Raw genomic sequence first — 13,147 nt, forward strand, 5'->3', positions numbered from 1 at the left:
CCCAGTGGGCTGGTCTGGATGTCAACTTCAGGCATGACAAAGGTACAGGCCAGAACGAAATAAGGCAGGCAACATCCCCAAGTTTACGTCAACTCTGTGCTTCGTTCAGAGTAAACTTCAAAGTTTAGAATTGTGAGATTTGCAGAGAAAGGAGGTGTTGATGGGGTTTGAACTTCTCTGTAGAAGTTTCACCCACTGAACTATCGTTATTTATCTATGACAATGGAAACTCCGTTTTGCATGCTATGACCCCTTTAAGACATGCTTGTAGTCTATTTAAAGGGTCAGTTGAGTATCAACAGCATAACAGTGGAAGTTGATACCATGGTGTCTGATAATTCCACCAATTATATTGTTATTATGTATTTGCATAGGATTATTTCATGAATTTAAAGATGTAGTAACCGAATTATGTAATGCTATTTTTGCACTTGGAAAAAATCTAATGTCCTATAAGGCGCTCAGACAAATTTCAATCTGTTTGGTAACCCTTTATATCATACTTTGTTGGCCTCCAAGAACTCCCACCAACATTTCAATATTTTGAAAGTTTCTATGGTTTTGATTAAATAATCTGAGCATACAGATGACGATTTATTGTTTCTTCTTAACACAACATCAAACAACGGGGGCGGGGGTCTTTTTGTTTTTTTCTATGTCTGGTTCTGTCTCCTTGAACCCCAGTGGGCCTCAGCAGATGGCCGCTCACACTGAGCCTGGTTCTGCTGGAGGTTTCTTCCTGTTCAAAGGGAGTTTTTCCTCTCCACTGTCGCTACAAGCATGCTTAGTTTGAGGGATTGCTGAAGAGTCAATGAGTCGATGCAATCAGCTGGTTTTCCTTAGATAGAAAACTTTGAATCAATCTGACTGGATGATCTGGTGAACTGGAAAGTGACCTGAGATGACATGATGTGAATTGGAGCTATAGAAATAAACTGATTTGAATTAAGCATCAGACAAAAGTCCATTCATGTTGAATTCATTGATTTCTTATGCAAATTGTAAGTAGTTAAAATGTAATAATAATAATTGGTCTCACATTAGAAAAATGTAACTCTGCATTTAACCCCTCCCCTTGGGGAGCAGTGGGCCTGGGGGTTAGGAGTCTTCAGAGACCCAGAGTGGCCCTCTCTGGGATTGGGTTTTCTCACAACCTTAGGGTTGCAAGTTCTATGCCCTAACCACTAGGCTGCCACTCCCTTAAAAAGATCAAAAAGCATAGACGCCTTTAAAGCAGCTCATTAAATGAAGGTCAAAGGTTCCTTGTTTTCTATTATATATTAATATTTGTTTAGCTGTGTCATAACATGTCCTCTTTTATCAGGGGCGTGCATACATAGACACTAGGTGGTGCTAAAGCACTAGGAAGTTTGCCCTTTATCAACGAAAATGCCCTTTTGAAACTCGTTTTTTTTCTTTTTATTATTAATATTATTAAGATTTTACTGAGGTCGGTTTTGAAATGATCTTTTGAAAACCTGAGCCGTTAAAAACGACTGAAACAATGCCCCGAAATGAGCCACCTCTCTTCCTTTGTCACGTGAACTCACTCCACAGGGAGATGAGCCAGATGAAAGAAGAAGAAAGATGAGCAAGCGTACTACTTTAAAGTAGTACGCTTTAGCCTGTTCTGTTGGTGATGTGACTTTTTTTCATTGAAAACTCACGTTTAGAGAATGTTACAAATAAAAGTCAAATTTCATTCAACATGCGTGTGTATTTTTGTTTTATAATTAAGTGTTCCACATGCGCTAAAAAGTGCCCCCCCCTCCTGAGCACCTGCCCCCCAAAATGTCTGTGCACGCCTCTGTCTTTTATCTATATCTGTTATTATACCTCTTGATGTGTTATGTTGAATCCCTGATCACCTTTTTCCATAAAGTGGAACACTAGCTGATGTTTATTAATGGTTCCACACAGATAAACCCATCTTTTTTTTTTTATTCCAAAACAAATGTTCTTCTGTCGTTAAGGTGCTGATCGTTATTATGGTAAAATTTCAGAGATGATTGGCTATCAGCCTTCGTCTTACATGAAATATTGCTGGAGGTTCGTCACACCATTCATCTGTGCTGTAAGTTCCTCCTCTCTGTTGGTTCAATGAGCTCCAAACTAAAACCTCACGTTATCCTCATGCATTCATGTCTCTTCTTTCCTTTTAACAGGGAATATTGATCTTCTCCGTGGTGAAGTTCAGACCTCTGACTTACAACAAAACATATGAATATCCTCCATGGGGTTATGCCATTGGCATATTTCTCGCTCTTTCTTCAGCCGCTTTTACTCCTCTCTATGGTTTGTATCGTGTGGCCATAACTCCTGGGACGATAAAACAGGTAGATATGAGACCAAAACAAAACGTAACTCTGTAATAAAGCTTTCTATCTACTTTTAAAGCAGAAATGCTCGGGCTCATTGTGGTGGTTGCAGGGTAATTATAAGTCTTTAACGGCACATACACTAAGATTTACTTAAAAATAAATAATTATTATAGAGGTGCACGACTTTACACGAGTGAATAAAGTGAATCTGATTGGTCGATTATCAAGAGGATTGTTGTGGTGGAAGGTTTGCGAGCATGTTTGATTGCAGCCGGTTTCTCTGAAGCATCTTGCTAACCAGTTAGCATATTAGTGCTAGTAGGTTCCCAATGGGAAATTCCATTGGGACCAAGTAGCACTAAATTGGTGACTTAGAAACGACGCTGTCAAGGAACGCTATGGACAGCGGAAACATGCAAGAGGAGGAGAGTTTAGTGTCGGAGGTCGTGGATGAGTCTCCTCCGTCATCCATTTTTTATTTAGAGGAGGAAAGCGGGAACGAAGATGTTGTGGAAGAGGACGCCAGGGCAGCAGAAGCTTGGTTTGGTGTAGAAGGCTTCCAGCCGTACATGTTTGAGCCCTTGCCTCGCAACGCTGCCAGTTCTGTTAGCTCTACGCCTGCTGAAGACACAGACGTCCATCCCCGTGAACACTGGGACGCAACTCAATGGGAAAGGAAAGGATTCTGATTTCAACCGTTGCGTATATTTAACCTGACTCCGCCAGATGGATTTGCTCCGCATATCCATCTGGAAACCTTCCGTTTAAGTAATTTTGGGAAGGGGCGAAAATACTGGTTAGCTGATTGGTCTATGTTGGTGATAGAGGGGCCAAATAAACCAATCAGATCAACGAAGCATATGACGTACTAACAGAGCGACGACGAAAAGTATTTCTTCACTGAAAGAAGAGTAAAACACTGCTCTGGAGGCTTTTCTCAGAGGAAAAGATCTTTTTGCTCTTCTCCCGACTGGTTTTGGCAAGAGTAGCCTGGCTTGTGGTTGTGTATTCGTTGTCGCTCTGTTAGTACGTCATATGCTTCGTTGATCTGATTGGTTTATTTGGCCCGTCTATCACCAACATAGGCCAATCAGCTAACCAGTATTTTCGCCCCTTCCCAAAATTACTTAAACGGAAGGTTTCCAGATGGATATGCGGAGCAAATCCATCTGGCGGAGTTAGGTTAGAGAGAACCTGTCCATGATGAGCAAGCATGAAGCGACAGTGGAAAGGAAAAACTCCCCGTTGGGAAGAAACCTCTGGCAGAACCAGGCTTAACATGGCAGTCTTCTGCCAGACGGGTTGAAATGAGACGCGGAACGCAGTAAGAGTCCGGGAGGAATGACACTCTGATGAAGCTTTAGCTACGACGATGGAGGGGGGTTGAAACGGGGTCATCTGCAGGGCCGGCGATTGCTATAGGCGAGATAGGCAATTGCCTAGGGCGACAAATGTGTTGGGGGCGCCCTCTAGCGTCGCCCTTAGGCTTACTTCCCATTAATCATAGAATTTGAAAAAAAAGCGAATTAAACCGGTTATGAAGCGTCCGTCAGTTTGACTTAACCTTACGTATATATAAATAGCAAAATATGAACAAATAAATATACCACCGTTTTTTATTTATTTTTTCACATTTAAGAGAAAATCGGAAAAGATTCTGATCACTTTTCAAGCGCCCTCCAACCCGGAAGTCGTGACGTCAGAACGGGAGCGTTCATGCCGGTCTACTGCACTAAATGCGATAGCCAAAACGAGAAATCAGAAAGCAAAATTTCGACTTCAACCGAGCGATTCCTACCAGGAGACCATTCTGATGTATCGGAGGAAGAATATTTGTGTCTGGAGCCTCACATGTTCGACCCAGATGTTTCAGATGAAGAGAAGGCAGCGGACGAACAACAGCGAGTCGGACAATGAGTGGAGATTGGACGTCAACAGGTGTTATGCCCAAAAGTGCATGCCTGCCGAAATATGCATCCCCAGTCGCGGGAGCGCGCCTCGCTCTGTTGAACTGCATATCGACGAGGAAAATGGATTAAAATATGTTCAATGGAGCTTAGGTTCTTATATTAATGATATAAAAACGTTTAAAAATACCTCTCGTGGGAAAAAAGTTGTGGTTATTTGGCAGATTAATTTACAAAAGTACGGATTTTTTGAACAACATTAAATCCAAAGATTTTGACCATGGTACGGCTGATTTATTTGTTGTGGTCTCTTGTTATTTACACACAACACTAAACCGTGATAGCCGATGTGAGTTTGGAGTTTGCAAAGCTTTCTCTTAAGTGGAAAATCAAACGCGCATCTACACAGCACAGCGTTCACAACATAGATATCCATAATAAAGGCTAGATGTCTTACGGCGGAGTCTCAAACGGCATCACCGGCGGCCATCTTACCTCAGGCAGGCTTTCTGTTGTGCTCTGTGGTACCTAATGTAAGGTGAGTGATCAGCACGAACACAAATACTCTTATCTCACTGAATTCTTGACGGATTTACAAACAGTTTGGTTTCTTACAAACATTATGAACGTGGCTATTATTCTTGATGCCTGAACATGTCGAAATTGCAGATTTTCTTGTCGAAAAATGACTTAATCGCGCAGCATAGTTGTGCATCACGGCTACTTGCGCAAGTTATCAAGGCTGAGATTATTAGTCAATTATATAGGTTTTACTGACACCAATAACAATTGTATGACAATTAATCTTTGGTGTAAATTACAATATTTGTGGATGTGGTTGTAGTTATTAGTTGGCTAATAACAATAATCTGAGTGTTGTTGTATTTTCATTATTAGCCTAACGTTAGCTGGCTAATAACAAGAAGCTGCGAAGTGAGACCTAACGTTAGTAAGTTAGCAGCTAACGTTACAGTTTAGCTAGCTGCTAACGTTAACCAGCAACTTTACATCAGTGGAAGAGGCAGAATTGAACATGATTTCCAATCGATTTGGTTTGTCAACACATCTTACATTATGTTACAGGAATTTGCTGGGTTTATTAAAAGGAAGATGCCAGATTTTTGCTATGACATAATAGTATTACAAGACTGTTGTTGACTCAAAGCTTTTATAAGTTTGTATTAGTTTCCTTTGGACAACTTAAAGATGGTGTTGTGCCAAACATTTTCAACTTTCCAGCTCATCTTCAAAGGGCATGTGTATCATTGAAATTTAATCACATATTGATATACCAATCTTATACACCGTGAATTGTTGTTGGTCACTTTTGTTTTTGTTTCTGCAGGTTATATAATGTGTAAGCAGGAGGAGAAGATCTTCCATCCCCGTTTGCTGACATTCCTGCGCTAGTACATGACCACAGCTACCTTCCTGTCCGCTTTGATGGCCTTGTGGACAACGCTCTCTTGTACATTATACAGAAGCTCAATAAAACCTTCCTTTTCAAAGGGCATTAGCCAAGCTATGTTTTTTAGGGGCATTTTTTAAATCTCTGTCTTCCATGTGTATACCATCACAGTAGTGTAGGTGGGGATTTCAACATGCTACATCTATATATACTTGTGAAGGGGACTATTGTACCAATTTTAATAGCAAATAAATGTCACTTTTATAATGGTTTAAAAATAGGAACTTTTGTGTAATTACCCCTGATATAATATATTAATCCGAATAGTCTACATGAAACTTCAAAGTGTTACCTTTAATTTGAAACCTGGATTATGCTGCTACACCAAGAGGTTGCCACACAATAAGCCTTTTTTGTCAGTATTTCATATTTTATTATAACAATAATATTCATATTATAAAAGTATGTATGTAAATATAAATAAATTAGGACTGTGAAATAATTAATCACACCCAAATAAAAGTGTTTATTTATATATATATATATATATATATATATATATATATATATATATATATATATATATACATATTTATATATATATATATAAATATGTATATATATATACATATTTATATATATACATATTTTTATATATATATATATATATATATATATACACATATTTATACATGTATAGATATCTATAGATATATCTATATATCATGTTGCCATTCAGTACACTGAGTTTTAATAGCATATATTGATTTAACATAAATACCTTGTGCATGTGTATATTTATTGCACCTGTATGTTCTATTCAATGTTCTTTTCATATGAAATTCCATGGTTATAATTATTCATAAGTGTGCAGTTTCATAACTACATGTCTGACTTTTGTTTAACAAACCAAACAGTTTGAGAATCGTTAGACAATTGAGGAAGTTATGGTTATTTAAGTACATGCGCCTTTAAAACACAATATTACGAATGAGCGAGCTGCCTGTGGCAAGATGGCCGCCACGTGCGGACGTCGACCCCCATTGGCCAGCAGCGCGGACGAGACATCTAGCCTTTATTATGGATATCTATGGTTCACAGACCAGTGAGATGCGTTCGCTGCGCGTCAGAAAGCTATGGTGCATTCAGGAGCATTGGAACATTTTAAACTTACAAGAATGAGGCATAAAACAGAACTGTATTTTACTGAACTGTATTGTATTTTTTTTTTTTTGTTTATGCATCTCACTGGTCTGTGAACGCTGTGCTGTGTAGATGCGCGTTTGATTTTCCACTTAAGAGAAAGCTTTGCAAACTCCAAACTCACATCGGCTATCACGGTTTAGTGTTGTGTGTAAATAACAAGAGACCACAACAAATAAATCAGCCATACCATGGTCAAAATCTTTGGATTTAATGTTGTTCAAAAAATCCGTACTTTTGTAAATTAATCTGCCAAATAACCACAAGCGCTCCCGCGACTGGGGATGCATATTTCGGCAGGCATGCACTTTTGGGCCTAACACCTGGAGATTAGATGAATGGTAGGACAAGTTTTTTCTTTTAACAGTTCAAACATTTTTTTTGTATGTTGACATCATTTTTTTCTCAGTATATATGCAGCAGAATTATGTGCTATATTATTAGCTTGAGAATGGGTAGAAGATACTAATATAAATAAAATATTTTGTAGTGATTATCTGCATTGAGTATTCAAAAGGGATGTACAAATAATCATCAAAATGGGCTTGCACTGATGAGCATCAACCAAGAGGTCTCAAATAAAATCTCCTTTGATGATACCATCAACGAATTTGCCATTAGGAAGTCCAGACGAGTCAAATTTTAATGCTGCATCAATTTTGAAGGTGAATAGAAATACCTGAAACAACTGATAGATAGAACTACAAGAACTTCAAACTTTTAATTTTGTAATGGTATTCATAAAAGCACTTTTGTTTGTAGAGGGTTAATCCTTTCTTTAATAACTAATCAATGTCAGAAATCAGGGTAAATATACCTGATATATTTTATTTAGAGGAAAATTTTGTTTATCTCATTTCTATTTATGTTCAAATGATTTAATTGAACTGGAACAGAAAATTTTATTTAATGTTTATCAATTACTTTTTTATGTAGTCCTTGGTTGAAGAATTTCTTAAATTTATTATTTTTTATTGTTATTTGGTAATTTCTGAAATTGATTTATTGAATATTTGTTTAATGTGTGTTAAATTTGTTAATTGTCTGAAATAAATTCATTCAATGATTCAATCCAGTTTTTTAGTTATACTTCACCTAAGTGTCCTTACAGATAGTTGAAAGTGTTTTTGCACAGTCCTAACTTTGAGTGTGTAATAAATTATTTAAAATAATAAAAAAGAAAAGGTACGGAAACCTATTCTGGTATTTGTCTATGCATCACTCCATGCTAAGTTACAGTTTTTTCTGAATGCTTAAACACAACCTTGATTCTTATAGCACAATTTCTAAAACTATTAATACTTATAGCAAATCCACTCACTGAGTTCACAAAACTAAAAGAACAAACACTGCTTTGCACTCAATTTGCAATTTTGTAACACACACTTTGCACAACTGTAGGCACAATTCACCGCACAGCACTCTTTGTGGAACTGTAAACACAACACAATGAAGCACTAAACAGATGCTGAAAACAGTGCTGGTATTTCGCACGGCAAAAGTGAGGGGGGGGCGGCGCAAAACTCAATCTCGCCTAGGGCAACCAAAGGGCTAGAACCGGCCCTGGTCATCTGAATGAAGTCACAGCGCATCCACCGCCTGCGCACAGGAGCAGACGATTTGCGTATCGGAGGCCTTTTAAGATGAACTTTGGATGCTGGTTGGCTGTGGTTGAAAGCTGATTGGTTGTATCGTAGGCGGACGAAGGCGAGTTATCAGTTTATTTAGTTGAACTTCAGCCTAGTCTCCATTTAAACAAAAAAAGCATGTAAAATATAGCATTAATAGTAAATGTGCATTATGTTGTACTGCATTAGAATTTATATTAAAAAAAAAAGCTAAGGTTGGTATGACTTGTAATCCACAAATAGACAGTATTTCATATTTACCACATCCAACACAGATCTGGTCACTACTCAAATATGCGATAAAAATCTTATAAACCTACACACTGAAACAGCACAATTTCAACATTTTAACCAGTCGTCCAGATTAGATTTTAAAGGCACTTTCTGTGTATTGTTTTTTTTCTGGCAGAGATTGAAAACGTTGTGCTCCCCAGCAGCTGGGTTTCTGAGTCCAACCGCTGAACAGAACCACCAGCCTGAAACGACTCCTCTAAAGGATCTAAGCAAGTCCGAAAATCCTTGATGTTCCAGCTTAAAGGTTTATACTCAGGCTTCTATGGAGTGAATTTTGTTCCATTATTTTTGCAAGCAAAGAAAACGTTTTGTAAATGGAACAGTGAAAAAAATGTAATCGACAAATTAAACTGAAGAACTGCTTAAGCCCAAACACTGTATGATTTTTACAATCGTTGCACGCAGCTGCAGCTCAGACTATAAAACGAAACCGCAGGGTTTGAAAGTTCCTGCACACTACATAATGCACAATCAAAAGTCGGCCCGATCGAAAAATTCTCGCACGACTGGAGAATCGGCCAGAAAAAAGCAAAAAAAAAAACTCGTACAGTGTACGCCCAGCTTTAATGAAAATGGGTTTTAGAGCAGCTTTAACATTTTCTCTAATCCTTTTTTTTTATTGTGTTTTCTTATTTTATCTTGGCAGGCTTTTCTTTAGAGAGAGGAGTGAAGGCTGGTTTACGTTGGTCTGCAATACAATACAATTTGAAAAAAAAATGCACTTTTTTCAATTTTTGTTCTATTTTTGTTAATTGTTTTTGTAAATTGTATCAAAATTTTCAGTCTGAAATACAGATTTTCTAACAAATAAGATTAAAAAATGTAAAATCTGTACAGGTTTCTGAAAAGATAAAATTTGAATCAGTAAAATGTAAAAATGTGTATATGGGGGAAAATATGAAATCATCGTTAACCAATCTGACTGGGTGATCTGGGTGAATCTGTGTCTCTCTGAAGTTCATTGAGAAGACATTTGTTATAAATTGTCGCTATATAAATAAACTGAGATGAACTGAATTTCTGGAAGTTTTTAATTTTTTTATTTCCCATAACATGTGCTTTGCTTGGAACAACAATGGAACAAAATTCACAACATATTCTACTCTTCTGCTAGCGATTGTAAATGATCAATACACATACATACTGTTAAATGGATTAAAAATGACAATTAATTGACATATTTAAAGTGAGTCAGGGACATATTTCGAGAAATAAAGAGATTTTTTTATCACAGTCAAGATGTCGGGATGCCAAAAGCACATCCACATTGAAAGTTGGTCTTTCTCATGTAAATATTTTTATTTCTTAATCCAGCCCCAGAAGTTAGACCTCTTCGGAAAAAATATTTTCATGATTTTTATAGCAGACTGAACGACTTCTCATTCTTTGGAACCGGCCAATTCACAAATCATAATCATTTTGTTCTCAGACGATGCTTATGCCGGCCCCAAAGGCACCCAAGTTACAACCGTCTAGTAACAAAAAACTGTTTAGGGGGGTAGGGCAGAGAATTTTGCTATAACTTCTAAAAAGATTCTATTCAGTTTATTTCTATAGCGCCAATTCACATCATGTCATTTTAAGGCGCTTTCCAGTTCACCAGATCATCCAGTCAGATTGATTCAAAGTTTTCTATCTAAGGAAAACCAGCTGATTGCATCGACTCATTGACTGTTCAGCAATCCCTCACACTAAGCATGCTTGTAGCGACAGTGGAGAGGAAAAACTCCCTTTGAACAGGAAGAAACCTCCAGCAGAACCAGGCTCAGTGTGAGCGGCCATCTGCTGAGGCCCACTGGGGTTCAAGGAGACAGAAGCAGACATAGAAAAAGAAGCATAGATACAAAAGGCAACTGTCAACCAGCTCCACAGGCGGCCCCGTCCAGGAAACACACAGCCAGGCAGACGAGCTCCGAGCCAGCTCCCATGTCAGAGGATGAAGAGAGCACATCCAGTTAGTCACAGTCAGAGAAACAGGACTACACTGGAAAACAGGCCAAGCTCCAACATCTAGAAACAAAGGTGTTGATGGCAGCAGCACAGCTGATATTTCTCTCCAGGATGGAGTCACAGCCAAACAGGAACAGACCAGATGAAGCTACTATGAGAAAAAGCAGAGAGAGCAGAACGTTAGAGATTGAACTAACAGATTCTGCAGAGTGGGAGAATAGAGATAGAATGAAGCAGAATGATGAAAAAGGGGTCCCTATGTCCTCCAGCAGTCTAAGCCTATAGCAGCAGAACTATAGAGATAGCTCAGGATAACCTGAGCCACTCTAACTAGAAGCTTTATCAAAAAGGAAAGCCTTAAAAGTAGACTAACACTGGTAGTTGAGAGGGTAGGAATTTTGCTATAACTTCTAAAAAATTATTCTTTTTAGAAGTTATAGCAAACTTCTCTACCCTACCACCTGAAAATATGACGTTTTTTTGTTATCTAGATGGTTATAACTTGAGGGCCTTTGGGGCAGGCATAAGCATTGCCTGAGAACAAAATTATTGGGATTTTTGACTTTGTCTGCTATGAAAATCAAAAACTGTTATTTTTTAAAGAGGTCTACCCACTGATACATCCTAATTTTCTATAATCTTTTAAATCTTTTGAATGCATATGTTATATTACAAAGTGTGGAAATTTTGTTCAATTCTGTACCTTTATCAACTTATTCTTGATTGGGTTTAATTATTAAACTTTCCATGTTCCCTGAGAGTTTCCCCAACACAAAGATGGCTGCCAAGACCCAGGGCGCCTGAACAAGTCCTCGTTTGAAGTCTAATGTGTTTGGTTTTCCTTTCTTGCTGTAGTTTAGTTTAGAACCGTAACTGTACAGTGTTGTTTATTGAGGATTTTTGTTGTTTTGTGTGGTTAACCCTGTAGTGTTATGATCAGCCAGTGTGTATATATATATGTCTGTCCGTCTGTCAGTTCTTTTTTTTTAAATGCATTCATTCAGTTTGTTTAATTATTTTTAACTAATTAGTTCAATACTGTGTCTTTGATATATGTTATATGAGCTCAATTTTTGTTTTTTAAATTAAGCTTCTTGGATTACAGTAAAAATCCTGTTTTTCTGATAAAACGGGTGACTCCTCACGCCTTCTGACTCAGTCCCTCACAGATGACCTTGATTTATTATATCTAATCAAAAACTGTTCATTGTTTACTAAAGGCTTTATTTCTAAGGATTTAAGAAAATAAAAAAAAACCTACAGAAATCTTAGCATTTACCTTCAGTACCTCCTGCTCCATCTTCTATCCCTTCACCTTTCATGGAATCATCAATAAGAAAGAAGCTCTAGACTGCTGTGTTGAAACCAGACGGCCTTCAGCCTTACAGACATCATTAAACAATAGAAACACGTGATTTGCTCTTATCAAATTGGGAAAACAACTTTCAGGAAAAGAACTAAACAAAGAAAAATTTACTGTACACAAAAATAACAACTATGGATTTTTGAAAACGCCGATAATGTTATACAATCATTTAGGACTAAATATGATCTACTGGAACCTCTAATGTTTACATTTGGGGAAAGATTAAAGATTAACTTTAAATTTACTTTTTGCAATATAAGAAAAGGAAATATATAAAGGAAATACAATATTTCATTTCTTAAAATTCAGTAAGATTACTTATTAGTCTGTTAGATTTGCAAAATCTTTCATTATTTGGGTATCAAGTTGATCGCGCTGCAGCTTTATCTTGTCCACTAGAGGGAGCCAGAGATCATATATCTGATTCCTGAATCAGCCGCGCAGCTTTCAGCAGATCTGAGGAGGCATTTTTATTTTTATATCAGCTTTTAGAAGGGGACTTAAAATAAATGGACGATACAAGTGCGTTTGAACGTGTTTAATAAAAACAAAACGGAATTTTCAATAATACTTTACTAAATAATACATTTTAAAGAGAGAGAGAAAAAAAATGGTGGGAAAGTTTTAGGAAAGTTGCAATTTTTAATAGTGAAAAAAGCTTGGAATGTAGAAAAAAAAGGTAAGAATTTGTCTTAATGTTGAATCTGCTTTGATTTCTAGTGAATACATTTGAAAACTTGGATCATTTGATTGAACATGTTTGGTTTGACTGAACGGTAAATTGTAAATTTATTCACTTTAATAATTAAGCTTTGATTCAAAGCTATAGCCTTTTATTTCTTTTGTAAAAACATACTTCAATGCCTTATAGAATTCAACACAGATGGTGGGGGGTTTACCATTAGGCAACACAAGGCAGTTGCCTAGGGCCCCAAGTTCCTGGGGGCCCCATAAAACTCTGTTTACATGTATAGTTACTACAACTACTCCTTATTTGTGCACATTAATTATGTTTTTTTGTTGATTTTTTTTAAGGCACTAGTGGCTCATTTTCTTCGACAGGAGTCTGA

The 13,147-nt window shown here is 37.3% G+C and overlaps 1 protein-coding gene across 1 annotated transcript in view; it reads left to right on the plus strand.

The window, feature by feature from the left end:
* Positions 1 to 9,173, plus strand: part of LOC119774577 (sodium- and chloride-dependent GABA transporter 3-like) — a 39,019-nt gene extending 29,846 nt beyond the window's left edge. Inside the window, exons 13-15 of the mRNA XM_038272117.1 lie at positions 1,974 to 2,074; positions 2,166 to 2,336; positions 8,877 to 9,173. Of these exons, the coding sequence (XP_038128045.1) occupies positions 1,974 to 2,074; positions 2,166 to 2,336; positions 8,877 to 8,990 (386 nt within the window). The 3' untranslated portion in view covers positions 8,991 to 9,173. The remainder of the gene's footprint in view (positions 1 to 1,973; positions 2,075 to 2,165; positions 2,337 to 8,876) is intronic.
* The last annotated feature ends 3,974 nt before the right edge of the window (positions 9,174 to 13,147 follow it).

Source organism: Cyprinodon tularosa, unplaced genomic scaffold (genome assembly GCF_016077235.1).
Source record: "Cyprinodon tularosa strain WSP-4 unplaced genomic scaffold, ASM1607723v1 ctg819, whole genome shotgun sequence".
Classification (NCBI taxonomy): domain Eukaryota; kingdom Metazoa; phylum Chordata; class Actinopteri; order Cyprinodontiformes; family Cyprinodontidae; genus Cyprinodon; species Cyprinodon tularosa.